Genomic DNA, 17,682 nt, shown 5'->3' with positions numbered 1-17,682 from the left:
ACTCATGCCTGCATGGCTTGATAATTACTTTCTTTTGCTCGCCTGCCCCTCCACCACCACCACCACGCCGTCGTCTCCCTGTCCTCCACTTAACCACCTGCCATGCCGCCATCATGAACAGTGATAACCAGCATCAAGTGATCATCAATTTTTGCTGTCTGACCCATTTTTTTTTTATTTTAGAAGCTCCAAGATCCAAACATGACTCTGACAGCAAAAGGAAACCAAAGCAAACCAAGCTCGTTCTGTTGGTCTGTTGTGTATTTCCACAGAATCCCTCTCTGTCTCTGGGCAAGGGCAGGGTCGCGTGGTTCTGGCTTCGTGGCGTCCCCGCCGTGCGGGCTAGAGCTCAGAAAAACGGGCCGTGTTAGGACAGGATCGATGGCAATCACACCTCCTCATAGTTAGCTCTCTTGCATGGGGGGAGGGAGAGGAAAGGATAGAGGGAGAGAGCCAAAGAGTGGCTGTGAATGGGGGAAGCAGGAGGTGGGGGGTTGATATTCAGAGTCCCAGTGGGAGAAGAAAAAAGCCTAGATTCATGATTAGAGTAAAAGAAATAATCACCCTACCCCCCCTCTATCCCGTCTACCCACCTCCCAAACATAGATGCACCTCTGAACATGCTGATTCTGCCTAGACATCAATCTTCCTTATTCACTGCAAATCATTTTTTCCTCAAACGTGCATTATTACCCTCTGAAGCAATGGCTCTTAAGAGCACTTTGTTACATACAGCGTACAGAGTGTGTTTTTGCTTTTTTTTGCCCCGAGGGAAAGAGTCTGTTGCACCTTAAAGGAGGTAATTTAGTGTGAAAAGGTTGCCGTCCCCACTGCTTTGTGTCTTTCCCCGCATGTGGCCTTTGGTGTACTGTGTGCAGTAATAGTGGGACGGTAGAAGTGAGCTAATATGTTTTGTCATTCGCTGGCTGGTATAGGATAGAAGTTTAAAGCCAGCCTCTGCCGAACAAGTGTAATCCAGCATAATGTCGACTGATGGGGAAAGGTTGATTGTAGCTCCGAGGTGGGATTGGTATTCTTAAACTCAGCTGGTACTGTGTCAGATCACTGGATAAACAGACCTTTAATAGAACACACAATCACACACACACACACACACACGGAGAGAGTGAAATCTTGGCTGCATTTCCTGTGTTTTTATGAACAGCTGTGAGCTCAGCCAGAATAGTAGCAAAGCATTCTGTCTACTTAATGTTGGACACTGAATTATTCACAAGCTGCTTTTCCAAACATGTTTGCATATTGTTATCGTTGAACACTCACAGCATAATGTGGGATGGAAGTGTGTTTTAACATCCATGTGGAGAAGACGCACCTTAGTAAAGCAATTTTTGACACTGGGTCACTGACGGGTCATGGAAGATATTATTTGGGTCAAAAAACTAATTTTCAGCCTTTTACTTCCAGATTTATTAAATCACACATGTATAAAATTAGGTTGTGATTCACTTAGGGCTGCAACGATATTAATTGTCAACTATTTTGATAATCAATTCAATCAATCAATCAATCAATCAATCAAACAAGTGCTCTGATTTTTCTTCTTCTTAAATGTGCATATGTTATGGTTTAATTGCTCCATTTGACATAGATGGTTTGTGGACAAAACAAAGACATATGAGAATATCTTCATTCTAGGGTTTGGGAAACACTGATTAACATGTTTCAACATTGTCTGACATTTTATGGTCCAAACAAGTACTTGTCAGATGAATCGATTATGAAAATAATCGATAGTTGCAGCTCTGGATTCATTTATTTAACAGATGGTCAGTTGGAAATGGCAAAATCATGTTACCAAAGAGGATAGAACATCTATTACTCTTGTCTTTGTACATTGGTTCCAGATAGTTTGTGTACTCTGCTCAGAGAATTTCCCTGTTTTTCCTCCTCTATCCTTTTATAACCCTCTTTCTGTTTCTTCTGAAGAAGAACAACCAGAGAAGAGAAATCAATATCCGTCTGGGAGTTATTAGAAAAGACATGTTGGCTCTGTTCTGCCCTCTCATCCAAAACATTATATTCTTTTAAAGTTGGCCTATGGCTCATCATTGAACATCAGTGATTATTAATAAGGTTTAAATTTGTCACTTAATGCATGTGTTACGATGCTATTTCTGTCAAACACAAGACCTTATTTTGGATCTCAGTGATGTAGACCTAGTGTTAATTGTACTGGCACAAATCAGTGTGCTGTTACATTAAAGGTTGTCCAGAACACTGTTATGTTACTATGGGCATCACAGAGACTAAAAATATTATGTTGTTCCATTGTTATTGATCCATCCTCCTTTTACGCCGTTTTTTAAAGGGCTTTTGAAACCTCACTCGGTTTTTTATTCAATGCTGACCTGAATAGTATTTTAAGAGCACAAAGGACCGGAGCTACGAGGGGAATATTGTCCGCACATGTTGTTATATGAGTTCACCCCCAGGGCAGAACAGGTATTTAGGATTGATGCTGTGCTCTGACTCTGGGTGCCCTCTGAGCCCACTGCTCCTGCCAGAGATCCATCACTAATACTGTACAACAAGGGCAACAACACAGGAGAGGAGAGGAGAGGAGAGGAGAGGAAAGGAATTAGGTTACATGATGAGATGGGAAACAGCTTAGACCAGACTTCTCAAACTCGCATGTTTGTTTTTGATATTTATAGATTTGTTTTGCATGATAACTATGTTTTTTTTATTGTGTTTTATCATATATCGCTGTGTATCAAAACAAACACCTTTATTTGTAAAATGTAAAATACTGTCACAGATGTTGTTAATTGCTAATATCACTCACTTCTGTTGAAAAGTTTGTGGTTATTTTCACTCGACTGGCCCCCTCCTTAACAGCCCTGAAGCTCATATGGGCCCCAGCTCTTTAGCTTTAACAATTTGTTAGTTTCTCCACTGTGGGGATTAACTGAATTTAAGAGCTGGTGGTAATTGATCAGACATTGACAGACATTTTTGAAAATCAGTCATTTTAAGCAAATGATCCACTGCTTCCTTTACAAATATTACATTTACTATATTTTTGTTTTGACGGTTGATCAGGCAAAATATTTGACAGTTTTTACAGTTGTATGATCACTTTTGTGTAATAATTTTTCCAATATTCAAGGCGATAATCTCTCAATTTATTGATCATGTGCATTTAATGTCAAGACAAACCTGTCACTGGTGAAGTGCTGCTGTCAGACATGAAGAAAGAAAGAGAGAAAGACTGTTTTATTACTGATGATGATGAAACTTCTTCCCTGTATCAGCTTTCACCTCAAACTGTCATTTCATTACCAGCACATGAGCTCACACACACAAACATAACTGAGTCATGGTAATTTTCTCTTATTCGCTGTGTGATTATTCATTTTCCTGCACTATCACTGAACTGATACACTAGCTATAGCCAATCATTTTCAGTATCTCTTTCCTCTTCTTCTTCCTCATCTGGAGCCTCTTGTTGTGTGTCTGGTTACAGCCACATTCACTAATACATGTCATGTTGAAAATAGATAAACCCCACAGCAACTGTGGGCCAGCTCCCGTGATAACGTTGTTTATTCTTGTGTTGAAAACCCACGGTGGATCTTGTTTTAAAGGCGGTTTCTCCTCAGAGACGTCACTGTATATACACAGTATATTTTCACATTAATGTGATCACGCACAGGCGTTTCCTACCTGAAGGGAAGTGAGATAGAGCTGCAACATAACTGTATATTCATAGTCTTTAAAGACTTCTCAGCACTTTTTGTAAAGTATTACTGTTTTGGACTTGTCTGCAGTGCTTTGGGAGAGAATGAACCTCTGTTTGTGTGTTTTTATACGCTTTAAAATCAAAATTGGTTAAAAGCCAGACATCAATGATCCATTGTAACATTAAAATCACTGATTTTGCAGTAGATTACACTCATTTTTGTCAAGTCAGTTCAGGCCACCTAAGCAGATTTTATACCACAGCTATACCTGACCTGATATAATGTCGATATGAGTCATATGAGTTAGAGCTGCAACAACTAATTGATTATTAATCATTGTTTTCAGATTTTTTTCTGGGTTTCTTTGCTCCATATAACAAAGAAATCATTCAAACTGAAGTATTTTGATTTGATCCGAGAACGTCATCATTTCCAGGTTTTGGTAAACACTGATCAATATTTTTCAACGTTTTCTGACATCTTAAAAACCATAAATATAACATTTGGATCTGATTGCTGGTCAGGACCAGCAGGGAGCCTACATTTAGGCATTGACTTTGCGGGACAAAGAATCTAAGGATGTTATCCACAGATTATGTCATTAATAAAAAGGCGATAATAAGTGTCGTAAGTGAAGCTATAGTACACACAACATCATACACCACCACACAGTGACAAAAAGCAAACATTGTCCTTTCTCTCTCCGTATCAAGTTCTGTCTAATGGCACACTTGGCAATCTGTCTGCTCGAAGGCTTGAACTGACGCAACGAGATGCAGCAACGTGACTCAGACTGTTTTAAGTGTTGCTGCTGACTGAGGTGTGTGTGTTGCTGACTGCGATGCCGTCAGCTGAGTGTCAGCCATCTTGACTTGACACCAACTTCTCGGGGACCTTCCCTCCCGACAGCCAAATGGCTGCTGCAGCCGTTACATACGTGCTCACACGTTGCTGAAGTGTCTGATTAGAATTAGAGTTGTTGGAAACGAAGCAGAAAAGACACACAGTAGAGTTTGCTTGCTCACTCTCTGACTTTTATACTGTTTAAATCTGGGTCATCTGTGGGGGAACTTATTGGTTTTATAAGGCTGTTTAAGACCTTATTGATTATTGGTGACATTCAGCTAAACAGACGTCTCTCGTTACTTTAGAATGTGCTGACAGAATTGAGATTCACCAGTGCAATACGTTGTCAACATGACACTGGTTTATCTCTGGGTGTTTTTTATGGCACAAATAGCTGATTGAATGGGTGAGGGGGTGGAGATGTGTGGCTCAGCTTGTATATGTGTGTGTGTGTGTGTGTGTGTCTTAAGCTATGGCTTTCAGAGTGTGTGTTTGTGCGAGTGTACATTACATGTTAACGTCATATATAAGTGCCACTTCAAGGTGAGCTGAGTGTGAGGGTGGAGGCTGCACAAACGTGACTTGATGGTTTGAGTTGTTGCTGACGTCGCCATAGCCTCAAAGTGCCCTCGTGAAAACACGCATTACCCTTAACCTGGTGAAGATAACCACTTGTTTTCTGTCACGGCTGTTGAAATTAGGTAGTCTTTCTCTCCGTACATACTGTAGGTGTGCAAGTCAACAGCCATTTTATAACATGGTAACCGGTATGTATGCATGTCAAAAGCAGAAAACCATAAAGATATTTTTTGGCTTGGTTACAGTTATGGCGCTTTTCCACTACATAGTCCCAGCTCCCCTCGCCTTGGCACAGCACGGCTCGACTCTGCACGGTTTAGTTAGTTTTACATTACTATAGTACCTCCTCAAAGTGGGAGGAGTTTTCACTGCCCGGCTCATGGCACCATGAAACTGCCATCACAGATTTTAGACATTTCCTTGCTAAATGTTGGCGATTTTAAGTCTTTTTAATTGATCTACAGTTTGGCATTGTTAGGTACCAGGTACCAGGTACTATCACTAAAGGAAAAGCCAAAAAAACGTGCCGAAGCAGAGTGGACAAGCGCCATTAGAGTTAGAAGATCATCGCGCATATTATACAGTAGACCAGTGGTTCTCAAACTTTTTATATCAAGTGCCACCAGCTCTCGAAGTAACACCATTACTGCCAGTGTTAAAATACAGTGGGGTAAATAGGCCAAGTTAAAAATGGCAGAGAATGAGAGAAGAGTGCAGCTCGACGTCGTCGTTGTTTGTCTGTGTGTGTCTTGCTCTTGTGTGTGATGTGTGCGATCGCGAAGCTAACTGACTGTACCCATCAGTCAAGGTTGTGTCTTATTATAGGTCATTAGTCTCTGTGCGCAGCTGCGACCTTGACGCTAGTACCTGCTGGAGCATGCATGCTGTATGTACCACAGTAGGCAAAATTTGTGTATGTGTGTGTGTGTGCTGGCTGTAATGCACTGCACAATATATTGGTACAAACCTGCTTACTGTGTGCGTACGTGTGAGAGAACACACATGCTGCAGCCTTGATGAGCAGTCAGCTCTGGCTGTGTGTGATGGATGGAAGGACAGACAGTGGCGGCGTGGGGGGGGGTCAGTGAGGGTCAGTCAGGGGGGTGGGAAAAGCTCAGGAGGATATCAGTTAGGTTTTAGTACTACATGAATGAAGTTAAAGTGCTGCCACCCAAAAAAATTCTTCCAACAGTCTCATACTGGTTGTTACCTGTGAAAATAAGCCCTGTAAAAACAACAAAGCGGCATTCATAAGGGTTTTAGCGTTCATTCATACAGCCTTGTTTAGTCTGGTTAACTTGAACCCTGTAGCAATCCAAGACCTTTGGTGTGTGAACCAAAGTAGTAGTTCCGTACTGCTTGTGTTAATCTGCTATAATTAGAGAAGAACGTCCCTGTCACTGATGGTGGTCCAGTATACATTATTGTGTTTAGGATATTGGCTACATTTTTATGGATCAGCTGCTCCTCCTTATGTCGTTTCCTGCTAGTTTCATCAAATTTCGAATCACATTTGGAAGGAAATACTGTCTATTTATAGTTGTGACTTTTGTAATGCAGCGTCAGACTGGGTAATAACTGATCTAAAAGCCTAAGCTTGCATAAACAATAACATATTTAGATACTGGTAGGAAATGCTGACGTGATGCTCGAACTCTTTTGCAAAAAATATCCACCCTTGTAAGATTTAAGTGAGATAGTGGGACGTTCCTGTAAAGCCTAGGTTACAGTGGATCAGGTTTATGTTTTTTTTTTTTGTTGTTTGTTTTTTACCAAAATCAACTCAGAGAGGAGAAGAGATTCTGGATCATCTTGTACCCCTCTCTATTGATTTCAGTATCCCATATCATGTGCTAAACACAGCACAACTGATAGGGAGTGGGCCAGAATTACAAAAGACAAATAGCTAACAGAAAGCTGTGTGACATGACTTTCAGGTCTGTTCCACTCAGTGACCAGGGTTGTCGCACTGACATCTGCTGGTGTTATTAATCTAAACGACTTGCTTTACACGATGAATGAAGGATCACGCGGTCACTCTGCCACCATAAATATTCTGAAATCCTTCTTAAGGCCACATTTGACCCAGTTGGCCCTTTAAATATGTCTGACCTCAGGCAATGATACTGTGACTTGGTCATAATTGCTGCAAAGGGACGGACGTGACCAGCTCCAGTCCCATCTGAAAGTCATGTCCAGATTTAAATAGATTAAAAATGGAACTGTTGGTATTAAAGAAAGCGTGCAGTTGTGGTTTGTCACTTGGGCTTCAAACCATTTCATTCTCTGTGCTCCCATTGCCTGTCTTGTTGTCATGCTTGTGTTGAAGTGCTGCTGCTATTATGGATTTGGGCCTCCCCATTCAACAGCCTATTACTTTGTGTTGCCTGAGGGGCAGCTGGCTGTTTCAGCACCTAATAGCCTTCTGTTTGCCAAGCAGAAATGCCAGCATCTGAAAGACCATTACTCCGGCATGGGAGGCTGTAATGTGCGATAACCTCTGTGTTTGAGAAGGAGAACACAAAGATTTAAGAAGTATAAATGAACTATCAGCAGCTTTTATCGGTGAGATCGTTTGAGCGCCGGATAAATCGCACTCATTCATCCTCACCCCTCCTCTTCTATGAGACATCCTCCATGTCTGGGTGGAACATTTGGACAGTTTGATCTTGTGTCAAAGGGTGAACATGGAAGATTAGAATATCGTGCCCTATTTTCTTTTACATGTTTACCAAAGCCACTGCGTGCCTGCGTTATACGCTTAATTTAGGTGCACGTTTGTGACCGTGTTAGTGTGTGTCGAGGTTGGGGGTGTGCAGGGGAGACAGATGGTTCGTGGCCTGCTCTCGTCTGGTCTTCTCTGCCTGCCAAAGATGAGGCAAAAACCATAACAGCACTCTTTACCTCATCGAGCTAAACAGCCCCATGTTTGTTTTATAGAACACTTTATAGGCTATGAAAATGTTATAGTCGAAGCTGCACAGAAATGACATTTACAGCTGATTTTGTTGACTGTAGTTGACAACGAGTACCTGGTTTTCATCTTTAGCGCTGCGCCGTGAGACATTTAATTGCATATCGTCTTTTAAAGCTTTAGAAATCCAAAAAAGATCTAATGCAAATCACAAAGAATCTCAGCGGATATTTCCATCTTTTCCTTGTCCCACATACAGTAAGTCTTTCCACACAAATGGATGCTTGCTCTATATATCCAGCGTTTGTGCTTGCTGTCTGAGCACTGAGGTAAATGTATTTCCCTGCAATGGTGCTTTTGTGAAAAGTGGTCTTTGGTGAGCAGGAGGCTCTTAGATAAAGTCTGGAGAAGAGCCTCGCTGTCTGCTGCAGATGTCTCGGCACACATCCACTAACAAATACAGCACGGTGCATCTTTATTAGATCTATACACATACATACAATTGCTCAATTTACCTAATGGCTGAAAACAGAAATTAATAGATATAGAAAGGGAAATGGATGAGAAGAAACATGATTATATATCGCTAAAGGTCACAATGACTTGGTTTTAATGTTGGATTTCGGAGCCAGGTGGACATTCAGTGCATAGTATACTCCCACAATTAATGTAGATCAGCTGTGTGCTGTGCTTATCCAGTGGAACAGGTGGGACATGTTGAAGTCTGGTTTGTACTCGCCTTACAACTCAGACCCACACATGGACAACTCAAGTCCTCCATGCAGACACAGAAGAGACAAAGATGAGGGGGGCACACCAACATTGTTCAGAGATACTGAATGGTGATGGTTGTGAGGCTGGACAAAGGGGACGGACACTGGAGATATGACATAAATGAATGAGATGAAGGACGAGTGTCTGCAGTTGGATGGATGCCTCTTTATATACTGTTTGGAAAGGGTCTTATATTTCTTGTTTTTCCCTCATAAACAGCATTAAGAGAGTGTTTCCTTTTCTCTGGATCAGCAGTAGATCTAACATCGTAATAACATGAAACCGTACAACCCTCCTGTGAGTGATTCAAACCATTCATTTTGGCTCAGGTGTCTTAGGTTTTACGCATGTTCACAACAGGAAACAGAGTGTGCTTGTACACGCTGTATCTCTGTGTCTAAAATGAAAGAGTGTGTGTGTGTGTATCTGCCATTATACTTAAATACAAAATAAGTCTGTATGTGTCGTGTAGGTAAACACGCATGTTGCTGCATTGTTGATAAACCAAATCATTTATATTATTTGAGTTTTTGATATGGAATTCTGAAGGTGTGACATAATGTTTCAATCACAGACATACTACACCTCTTTTTCTGCTGTTTTTCAATGACATGACCTCCTTCTTTGTCACGTTTATATACTGCACGCATGCTCACTGAGGTATGTATCACACATGTACCTCTTTTTTTCCCCTCTTTTCCATACAGTCACTCACACACAGAGACCTTTGCTACAACCCAACGCAATTTCAGCTCCCACAGCTCGTGTGCTACCTGCTGTTCACACTAGATTGGTTCTTATTATTGGTGGAAGTCATTTCAGTCCATCTTCACGTGAAGTCATTTGCATTTTTATGCACCGTTAATGTATGACAAAGATTGGGAAACTCACTTACGAGAGCTATGCTTCTGCAGAGAACTGCCCTTTTTGTCGCAAAAGGTGTTTCAAGATGGTTTTATTGACTTCGCTGTCATTAACCTGACGACTTTATCTTCTCAGCCCTGTGAACTAAATGGATTATTGAAGTTACAGAAAGACAGCTGTTAATAATTTCTGCTTTGTCCTTGGGAACTCGTGTGGCATTTAAGCTCCTGTATAATATGTCTAATGCTGCTTATATCCTATGAAGTGATGCATTAGTGACTCACATTTTGTGAGTCAGACAGAAATACGGAATGAATGGTGCAAATTTAAGTCAAATCTACAGTACACGTTACTGTAGACTCTGATCAACACAGTCACCTGACATGAATATAGGAGAAACAGATAATCAGACAGTTTTCCATGAAGTAGAGAAGAAGTTAGAATGCAGTAATGTGATCCAGTAACGTTAATTATATTACAACTTGTGTTTAAAGTCATCAGTGTGTCATTTCTGCCACTAACAGTCTTGTTCAATCAAAGCAATTACAACAAAATCGACTTTGATGATCACAAGCTTCGCCAAATTTCCCAGTTAAGTGACTGATCCTCTCAATCGTTTCCCCCAAAGTTGCTTTGTATGCCAGGTTGTATAAAATACACATACGCTACACGACAGACACCAGCTGACCAATTCTTCCTCCTCCTCTCACTCTCTCTCCCCGGTAGCTACTGAAGAGCATGATTAGATGCCTCACTATAGCCAGTGACGCCAAGACCCGGTGCACACTGGAAAACCGGATTTGCTCTATGTGTGTGTCAAGTGCAGCTACTTTCTGGAGAAACTCAAACTGTAACCGCAAAACAGCCGTCGTAAAAGGCAATAAAAGGCACTTTCACACAATGCTTTCGAACAAATCATGCTCCAAGTGTAGATCAGATAGCAACAACTGAATCTCAGCTCTGCTCAATAGCTTGTCATCGCCTTTATCCGTCACATTATTTCACAAACACAACACATCCTGTACCCATTTTAAACATTTCTGTTCCCTTGTTTCCATTCATGTTTTTCAACGCAGGACCAGCACACGCGTAGCTTCTTACTGAATAGTCATAGCCTAGAAGCAGATTATTTTTGGTGATATTATTCATGGTAAACCCTATGTAGCATGCAGCTAATAAAACGGTCCTTTTCCCTTCAGTAGAAATATGGAATCCTATGGATTTAAAAATGATTGGAAGCATTTTGGCAAATGTATGTTCACTTCAAACATCATATATTCAATATCAGACAGAATATTACAGTACTGTGGCCACAGTAATAATGAAGGGGACAATGATGATAACGTTGTCATGCAGGTGAGCGTCCACCAGAGTCCAGTGTTTGACTGTTGAACAGAGTTTGACTGCAGGTCAAACAGAGGCTATCACAGAAGAAAGACAGAGAGGAGGAGGAGGAGGAGGAGAAGGAGGGTATGTTTCATGTCTGACATTGTTCCATATTTAACTAAACTTTCACATGTTGTTTAGTTTTCTTTGGTCTGGTTTTACTGCCCTGTGCCTCTGGTTTATGTCTCTGCGCGTTGCCCCTGTTGCCATGTGTCCACCTCACTGGGGAAGCAGCTAATTCTGCTTTTTCAAAAACTGGAATTAGGTTTTCTTTTCGCAAGGAAGGTAAAGCAAAAATATCAACATACAGTCGGTTCATTTTTTTTCTGCCTCTCCTTTACCATCTCTCTTATCTCTCTTATCTCTTTTCTCTTCTCAATCACCACAGATGTCCTTCTCCTGTGCATGTATTTGTTTATTTATTTTCTCCTTCACCTAGCTCTTCCGGAAACCCTCTTTAAGGATGACTTTTTGGCGGGACAGCTATTGATCCCACATGATGCACTGTAGTGTGCAGGTTTCACCTTTTGCAGCTGACGAGTCATTTGGATGAAATCCAATGCGACTTTCAACTTCTCCTCACGTCAGGGTCAGTGTTACCTTTTCCCACGTGGTCCTATACAGACAGAGGAGAGACAGGAGGGTTCATGTGTGCAGCAGCAGCAGTAGTAGTATTCGAAGTACATACAGTAAGAAAAGTATTAATAATAATTTATGTCACAGTATCTCCAACAGCATCTGTACGAGCCCAAGTAATAACGTGATGATCGAGTCTGACGAGCATATTTTTAGTTTTGCGAATTTCTCTGTGAGATGAATAAAGTATCTATCTATCTATATTGTGGTGGTGCATGATGACGTCCATGCTTTGCTTATTCAGTCAGTGCTCCAGTTGAGTGGTTCCCTTCTATCCTTCCTTCCTCCCTTCCTGCCTCCTTAACGCCCTCATCCCCTCCCTCCTTTCCGACGGTTTCATGTCCCAGGTGACAGAGAGAAGCGATGCCCTTGAGCGGGCTCCGTGCGGCAGCAGGAGCAGTAAATTTCCGTCTGCCCTGTCGCTGTTGCGTCGTCCTTACATACACTAACGGATACTCACCAAAATGAGGATGTGTGATATTTCACAGCTCCTCTCACATGGCCGACTTCACCAATTACGCTATGAAACTGAAGGGAATTCAGCCACAAGATCTGGATTTGCCCACAGCCATTTTTTCTCTCATTTGAATGTACAACTATATTACTTATTTCCTAATAAGCATAACATGGTTCTGTAGTAAAGTATTCTCTGCTGAACAATGATCACATTTAGAAAGGTTGATGAGACATTTTAAGGATTTGATTGATTTAAGGTCTAGTATTGTATTCTATCTAGAGGTGTTGCAGGGGGAGCTGGTCGTCTTCCAACTGAAAGGTCAAGGGTTCGATCCCTTGCTCCTCCAGTCAACATGCAGATGTGTCCCTGGCAGTATGTAAATGGATATGATCGATGTGTGACAGGAAAAGCTCTGCATATATATATATATATATGCAATATGAATGTGTGTGAATGTCAAAAACATAGTGTGAAATGCTTTGAGTGGTCGTTAAGTCTTAATAAAAGGCTCTATACAATTTACCATATTGTATTATGATGGTTTAAATGATTTTGAATAAAATGTACAGCAAACATTTTTCATATTGTCCATATAAAAATATTCTCTAAAAGCACTAAAGATAAAGCACATATTGCTCATCTGTTGATTTTATTTTATCCATAAATGGTTTGTGAAGGGATGTATGAGAAATAATTAAATCATTTCTACTTCTCACATGTACAATTTTCGCTCTTATTAACAATTCCAATGGCCGAATAGTCAACTGCAAATAAATAAACTATTAATTAAAATGATCACGAAGCATCTAAAAGGCAGTGTGCTAGTTTCTCTGATAATAATACGTGGGTGTTCTCAAGTGGCTACCACATGCATAAGACACAACTATGTCAAAAGAGCTAATTTTTCACAAGAAGGCTCAACACCCTTCCTTTTGTGTTGTAACTTCCCCCCGTAGCCATGGCAACCCCGCCAATTCCAAGCGGCTCACCGCAGTGTTAGCGCAAATGCAGCCTGCGAGCCACAAATCACATGTTCAAGTTGCCTGTTCTGTCCGAGGAGCATCTGTCACCCCCTCTGTCATCGCTCACGTACGGCGTGCCCTTGTCTCGCTCTCCTTTTTTTGAGTTTCTCTGCCTCTGTAATAATTCTCTTTGTCTCCTCTTCGAAAGTTGATAGCACTGGAAAATACCCACAATGCAAGTGGCGCCATTCCTCTGGAGTAGTGACAGAATGTGATCGCAGTGGCTGAGGGATGGATGAGCAGCATGTGACCGCCCGTGTGAATGTGCAGGTTGCGGTGTGTGACATTACAGGCGGTGCTGCCAGAGCAGCATTTCCCCGGCTATAAATAACATGTTTGGGTGTGATTGCTGCGATGAACTGTGCTTATCATTTATTATCATCATGCTACTGGTAGATGGAAAGACTGACCACTGGGCAGTGTGTGTCCCAGGGATTTTCCATAGATGTTAATGATCACAGCATTGGTTCAGTCAAAAATATGTATTTAGTCAAACATCCCTGGGAAATACGCTCATATGGTGTACCTCTTTGCAGGTGTGAGGGTGGACAGATGGCCACTGTTTTTTGTTTTTATTTTTTTTTCTGGTCAAAGTTAACGAGAGTTATTTTGCTTTAACTGTCCCTTGGTGTATTGATCCGTCAAATAATTACTCCCCCAGTGCAGCCCAATTCACCTGTCGTCTTCCCACAGTCAGAACATGCACTAGAAAGATGTTCATGTCTTATTTTCATGCTATATCTTTTCTTTGTAATTGCTCTTTAGGAGCGATTTCATCAGTCTGTTTTTTATGCAGCATAAAATGGACTGGCAGCCTGTCCATCGCAGGCCTTTTGCCCTGCGTTAGCTGGGATATTGGAAGATAAAGCGGTAGACAATGAATGAATGAATGAATGAATGAAAGTTTTGTGCCTTCTTATCCTTTTGTGGTAATTTTGAGCATCCTGCCGAACTCACAAAACTCCTTTTACAGTAACAAATATACTGTTTGTATTTACATTTTATTGGATCCAAATATTGAACATTTGGTCAGTATTTGCAAAAAATAAGTATAAATACGTAACAGAAACCTTGCTATTGTTGCCTTAACATAATTAAAGGCACATCAATTAGTCTCACATGAAATCCACGTCTCCAAATCCATGCAGTATTGACGACTGAGTAAATACCCAAGAAGACAGTGATTAAGTGGGAGAGGATGTCCATGTGTGCACTCAGACAACAGAAAAATCATATTGGCCCTGTTAAACACGTTTACAGTTGTGTGTGTGTGTGGTCCTCCATGATAAGACAATCACTCCACAGACCACCTACATGTGTAATAACCAAAGATCAACCGTTGTACGCCTGTGGCAAGTGAAAATGTCTGCAGTGAACTATGTTTATGGACACGCTAGTTATGCTGCTGTCTCACGCCCACACACACACACACACACACACACAGTGTAGATTGTGATCAGTTTCAGGTCTTTTATGAGCAGGATTTGTGGCGAGAAATCAGTGGGGTGAGCGCTTCTCATCCACAGTCCCCCACTCAGCTGACTGCAGTGGGGTGTTTCTGCTACAGAGGTGAGAGGTGGTGGGGGTCGGGAGTGGGTGTCCCTAATACCAAAGGAAAAGCCCCTAATCCCCTTATAAAGTGTCCCCCATTGATTGTTGGGAGGGCCCCACTGGTCTACTTATCCCCAAAATAGCAGGTGGTGTTATTGTTGTAGATCTCTGCTGTTATTTGACTCATAAAGTCCTGTGTCGTACAAACACACTGTAGTACAAACATGCTGTTGTACAAACACACTGTAGTACACACACTGGAGTATAAACACACTGTAGTACACACCCTGTAGTACAAACACACTGTAGTACAAACATGCTGTTGTACAAACACACTGTAGTGCACACCGATGTAGTACAAACACACTGTAGTATAAACATGCTGTAGTACAAACACACTGTTGTACAAACACACTGTAGTACACACACACTGTAGTACACACACTGGAGTATAAACACACTGTAGTACACACACTGTTGTACAAACACACTGTAGTACAATCACACCGTAGTACAAACACACTGTAGTGCACACCGATGTAGTAAATACACACTGTAGTATAAATACACTGTAGTACAAACACACTGAACGAGGGTTGTCATATCATATATTTATATATATGTATATATATATATAAATATATATATATATACATATATGTATATATATACATATATGTATACATATAGTGTCAGCTCACCTTAATGGGTTTATTTGAACAGCATTAGAAATATCACAGAAAGCAAGGAAAATGATACCGTATATTTTTATACAGTATCATACTTAAACATCTATTATGTTGTATTCTTTATTTAAAAGACCCTTATTGAAAATGGTATTGAGTATCGAGTATTTTCCTGAAATTCTCCTCTTTGTTAGGAGAAAAAAAAAAGCAGATAAACAGGATGACAATAACGAGCCATGTGTTGGCAGAGGCTGAGGACGACAGAGGGAGTGAACCACAGAGAATGAGTGGGAGGAGGGAGAGAGGGAAAAAGAGAGGGTGGGATAACGAGAGAGAGAGAGGGAGTCACTGTAGTTAAAAGTATTTGTTTCAGCTGCTATTTTCAGATCAACCCCTGTCCCTGATTCCCTCCCCAACCTTTGGATATCAAGATCTTACCGACAGAAACCCCCCTCCCTCCTTCCCCCAGAGTAAATGAAGGTGAGGAAGAAAAAGAAGGAGGCAGAGAAGGAGGGAGAAGCCTCAGATAATATGGTAAGTCAGGTCCTTTTATTGCACACCTCCCTGCAAGACAATGCTTTTCCTGGGGCAGGGGTTCAGCTCCTGTGAGGAAGCAGAGATTTACCCATGTTGACACATTTATAAAAGAGAAACACCGATAGAAGGAGGGAGGGAGGGAGGGAGGGAAAATGGGGGGCGGGGATCGGGAAGGCGAGAGGCAGCAGAGAGGATTTTTGCCGTGTGTTATTTCTGCAGCACCGGGAGACTATTAAGATTCCCAGTGCTTTGTTTACTCACCACTGCAGTCTATGATAGACCCGGCAATCTTCTTTCCTCTGCACACACAGTATCCTCGTCTGCTCACTCTCTTCTTTCCTTCCACCATCCCTCTATCCGGTGCAAGGCATTGACCAGACGGTGAAGCTGGTGTATCCTCCAGTCAGCATCTCTTGGTGTGCTTTTGATTTTTTTTTTTGATATTTGAGCCAATGGCACCTCACTCTTCCCTCAGCGTGGGATGCCAGCCCCATGAGTTCATGACAAAGAGAGAGTAGACTGACTGAATAGATGGCGGGTTAAGTGTTTGGCTGCGTGGCTGGCACGGCCACTCTTGGCTCAGGTTTCCCCTCGTTCCTCCATATAGGAGAGAAAGAAAGAGGGGGAAAGGAGTGAACATGGCTGTGGAAGACGGTGCCGTCTTCCTTACACAAGTGAGTCGTGCTGGCATTTGGATTTATTCATGCTTCTTTATTTTATTGATTTATGTTGTGGTTATATGGGAGTGTATCATGCTTTTTTTTATAACTAAACCCCCCAGACTGTGTTTAGGGGGAATATATGAACTTGAAAAGCCAACTGTTTCATTTGATTCTGCTTAGCAACCGCATCCAGGTTGTCCTGAGGTAAAGGTAAAACATTCATTTCTGACTTTTCATTACCACAGAATGAGCCCTTTATATTTATCAGGACCAGAATACAGTAGCCCACAATGGACAAACTAAACATTTTGAGTTTTGATGCCAACTGGAGGCCATATAATACATACTTGGAACAGAAGTGGGAGGAGACAGATATACACCTGCGACTTCACTGATAAATATTGTTACATTTTACACAATTTACCTTTAAGGGAATTATTTAACACATGGGAAATATGCTTATATGCGTGCACAGACACTGATATAACAATAATACACAACAACATCTTAGTCATGATGCTAAAATAAGCTAAATAAATCTCCTTGGTTTAGCATTGAGACTTCTATAAAACTGTTAAACTCTTACTTTAAAATGGAGGCAACAAGCATGTTTTTTCAGGACTTATTTAATAGTTTATGTGTTTATTGACCGCTGCAGGTGTTGGGTCTGTTTTTGAGAAAGTGAAAGACATGAATTGAGTCACGTATATATTGCAAGTATACTCAGTAAACCTCTCATTCAGTGGAGAAATGTATATATATTTGTAAGTTTTTTTCAGGCGAAACACTTAATGGAGTCTGAAACTTCCCATTCATTCATTCATTCATTAATTCATTGGCTTGTATCCTTTACTCTACAGTAAAGTGACAGTTATTCCTCCTAGTGGTCATCAGGAGGCACCACACTGTCCAAACCACTTGCATCATGTGGCGCTTTCTTACTGAGTGACGCTGAAGTTAACATTTATTTACACTCATGTATTACAGTCACGAGAGCTGTGAATCAGAAGTGGCTGAACTGAACATACCTTTTAAACCCGAGGAGGCTCTAGAGTCTGAATGCT

The 17,682-nt window shown here is 41.3% G+C and overlaps 1 protein-coding gene across 36 annotated transcripts in view; it reads left to right on the top strand.

The window, feature by feature from the left end:
- Window positions 1–17,682, top strand: part of LOC131473785 (ankyrin-3-like) — a 126,617-nt gene that overhangs the window by 43,161 nt on the left and 65,774 nt on the right. Inside the window, exon 1 of one of the 36 annotated variants that reach the window (XM_058651289.1) lies at window positions 15,808–15,953. The exons of 33 other annotated variants lie outside the window; for them this stretch is intronic. In XM_058651289.1, coding sequence (XP_058507272.1) covers window positions 15,894–15,953 — 60 coding nt within the window. In that variant the 5' untranslated portion in view covers window positions 15,808–15,893. Of the gene's footprint in view, window positions 1–15,807; window positions 15,954–16,458; window positions 16,631–17,682 lie in introns of those variants that run through there. 2 more of the 36 variants (XM_058651295.1, XM_058651300.1) reach the window with 2 other exon arrangements.

Source organism: Solea solea, chromosome 15, assembly GCF_958295425.1.
Source record: "Solea solea chromosome 15, fSolSol10.1, whole genome shotgun sequence".
In the NCBI taxonomy this organism is placed as follows: domain Eukaryota; kingdom Metazoa; phylum Chordata; class Actinopteri; order Pleuronectiformes; family Soleidae; genus Solea; species Solea solea.
The sequence above is the reverse complement of the archived record's forward strand: the minus strand, read 5'-3'. Positions and strand labels throughout refer to the sequence as shown.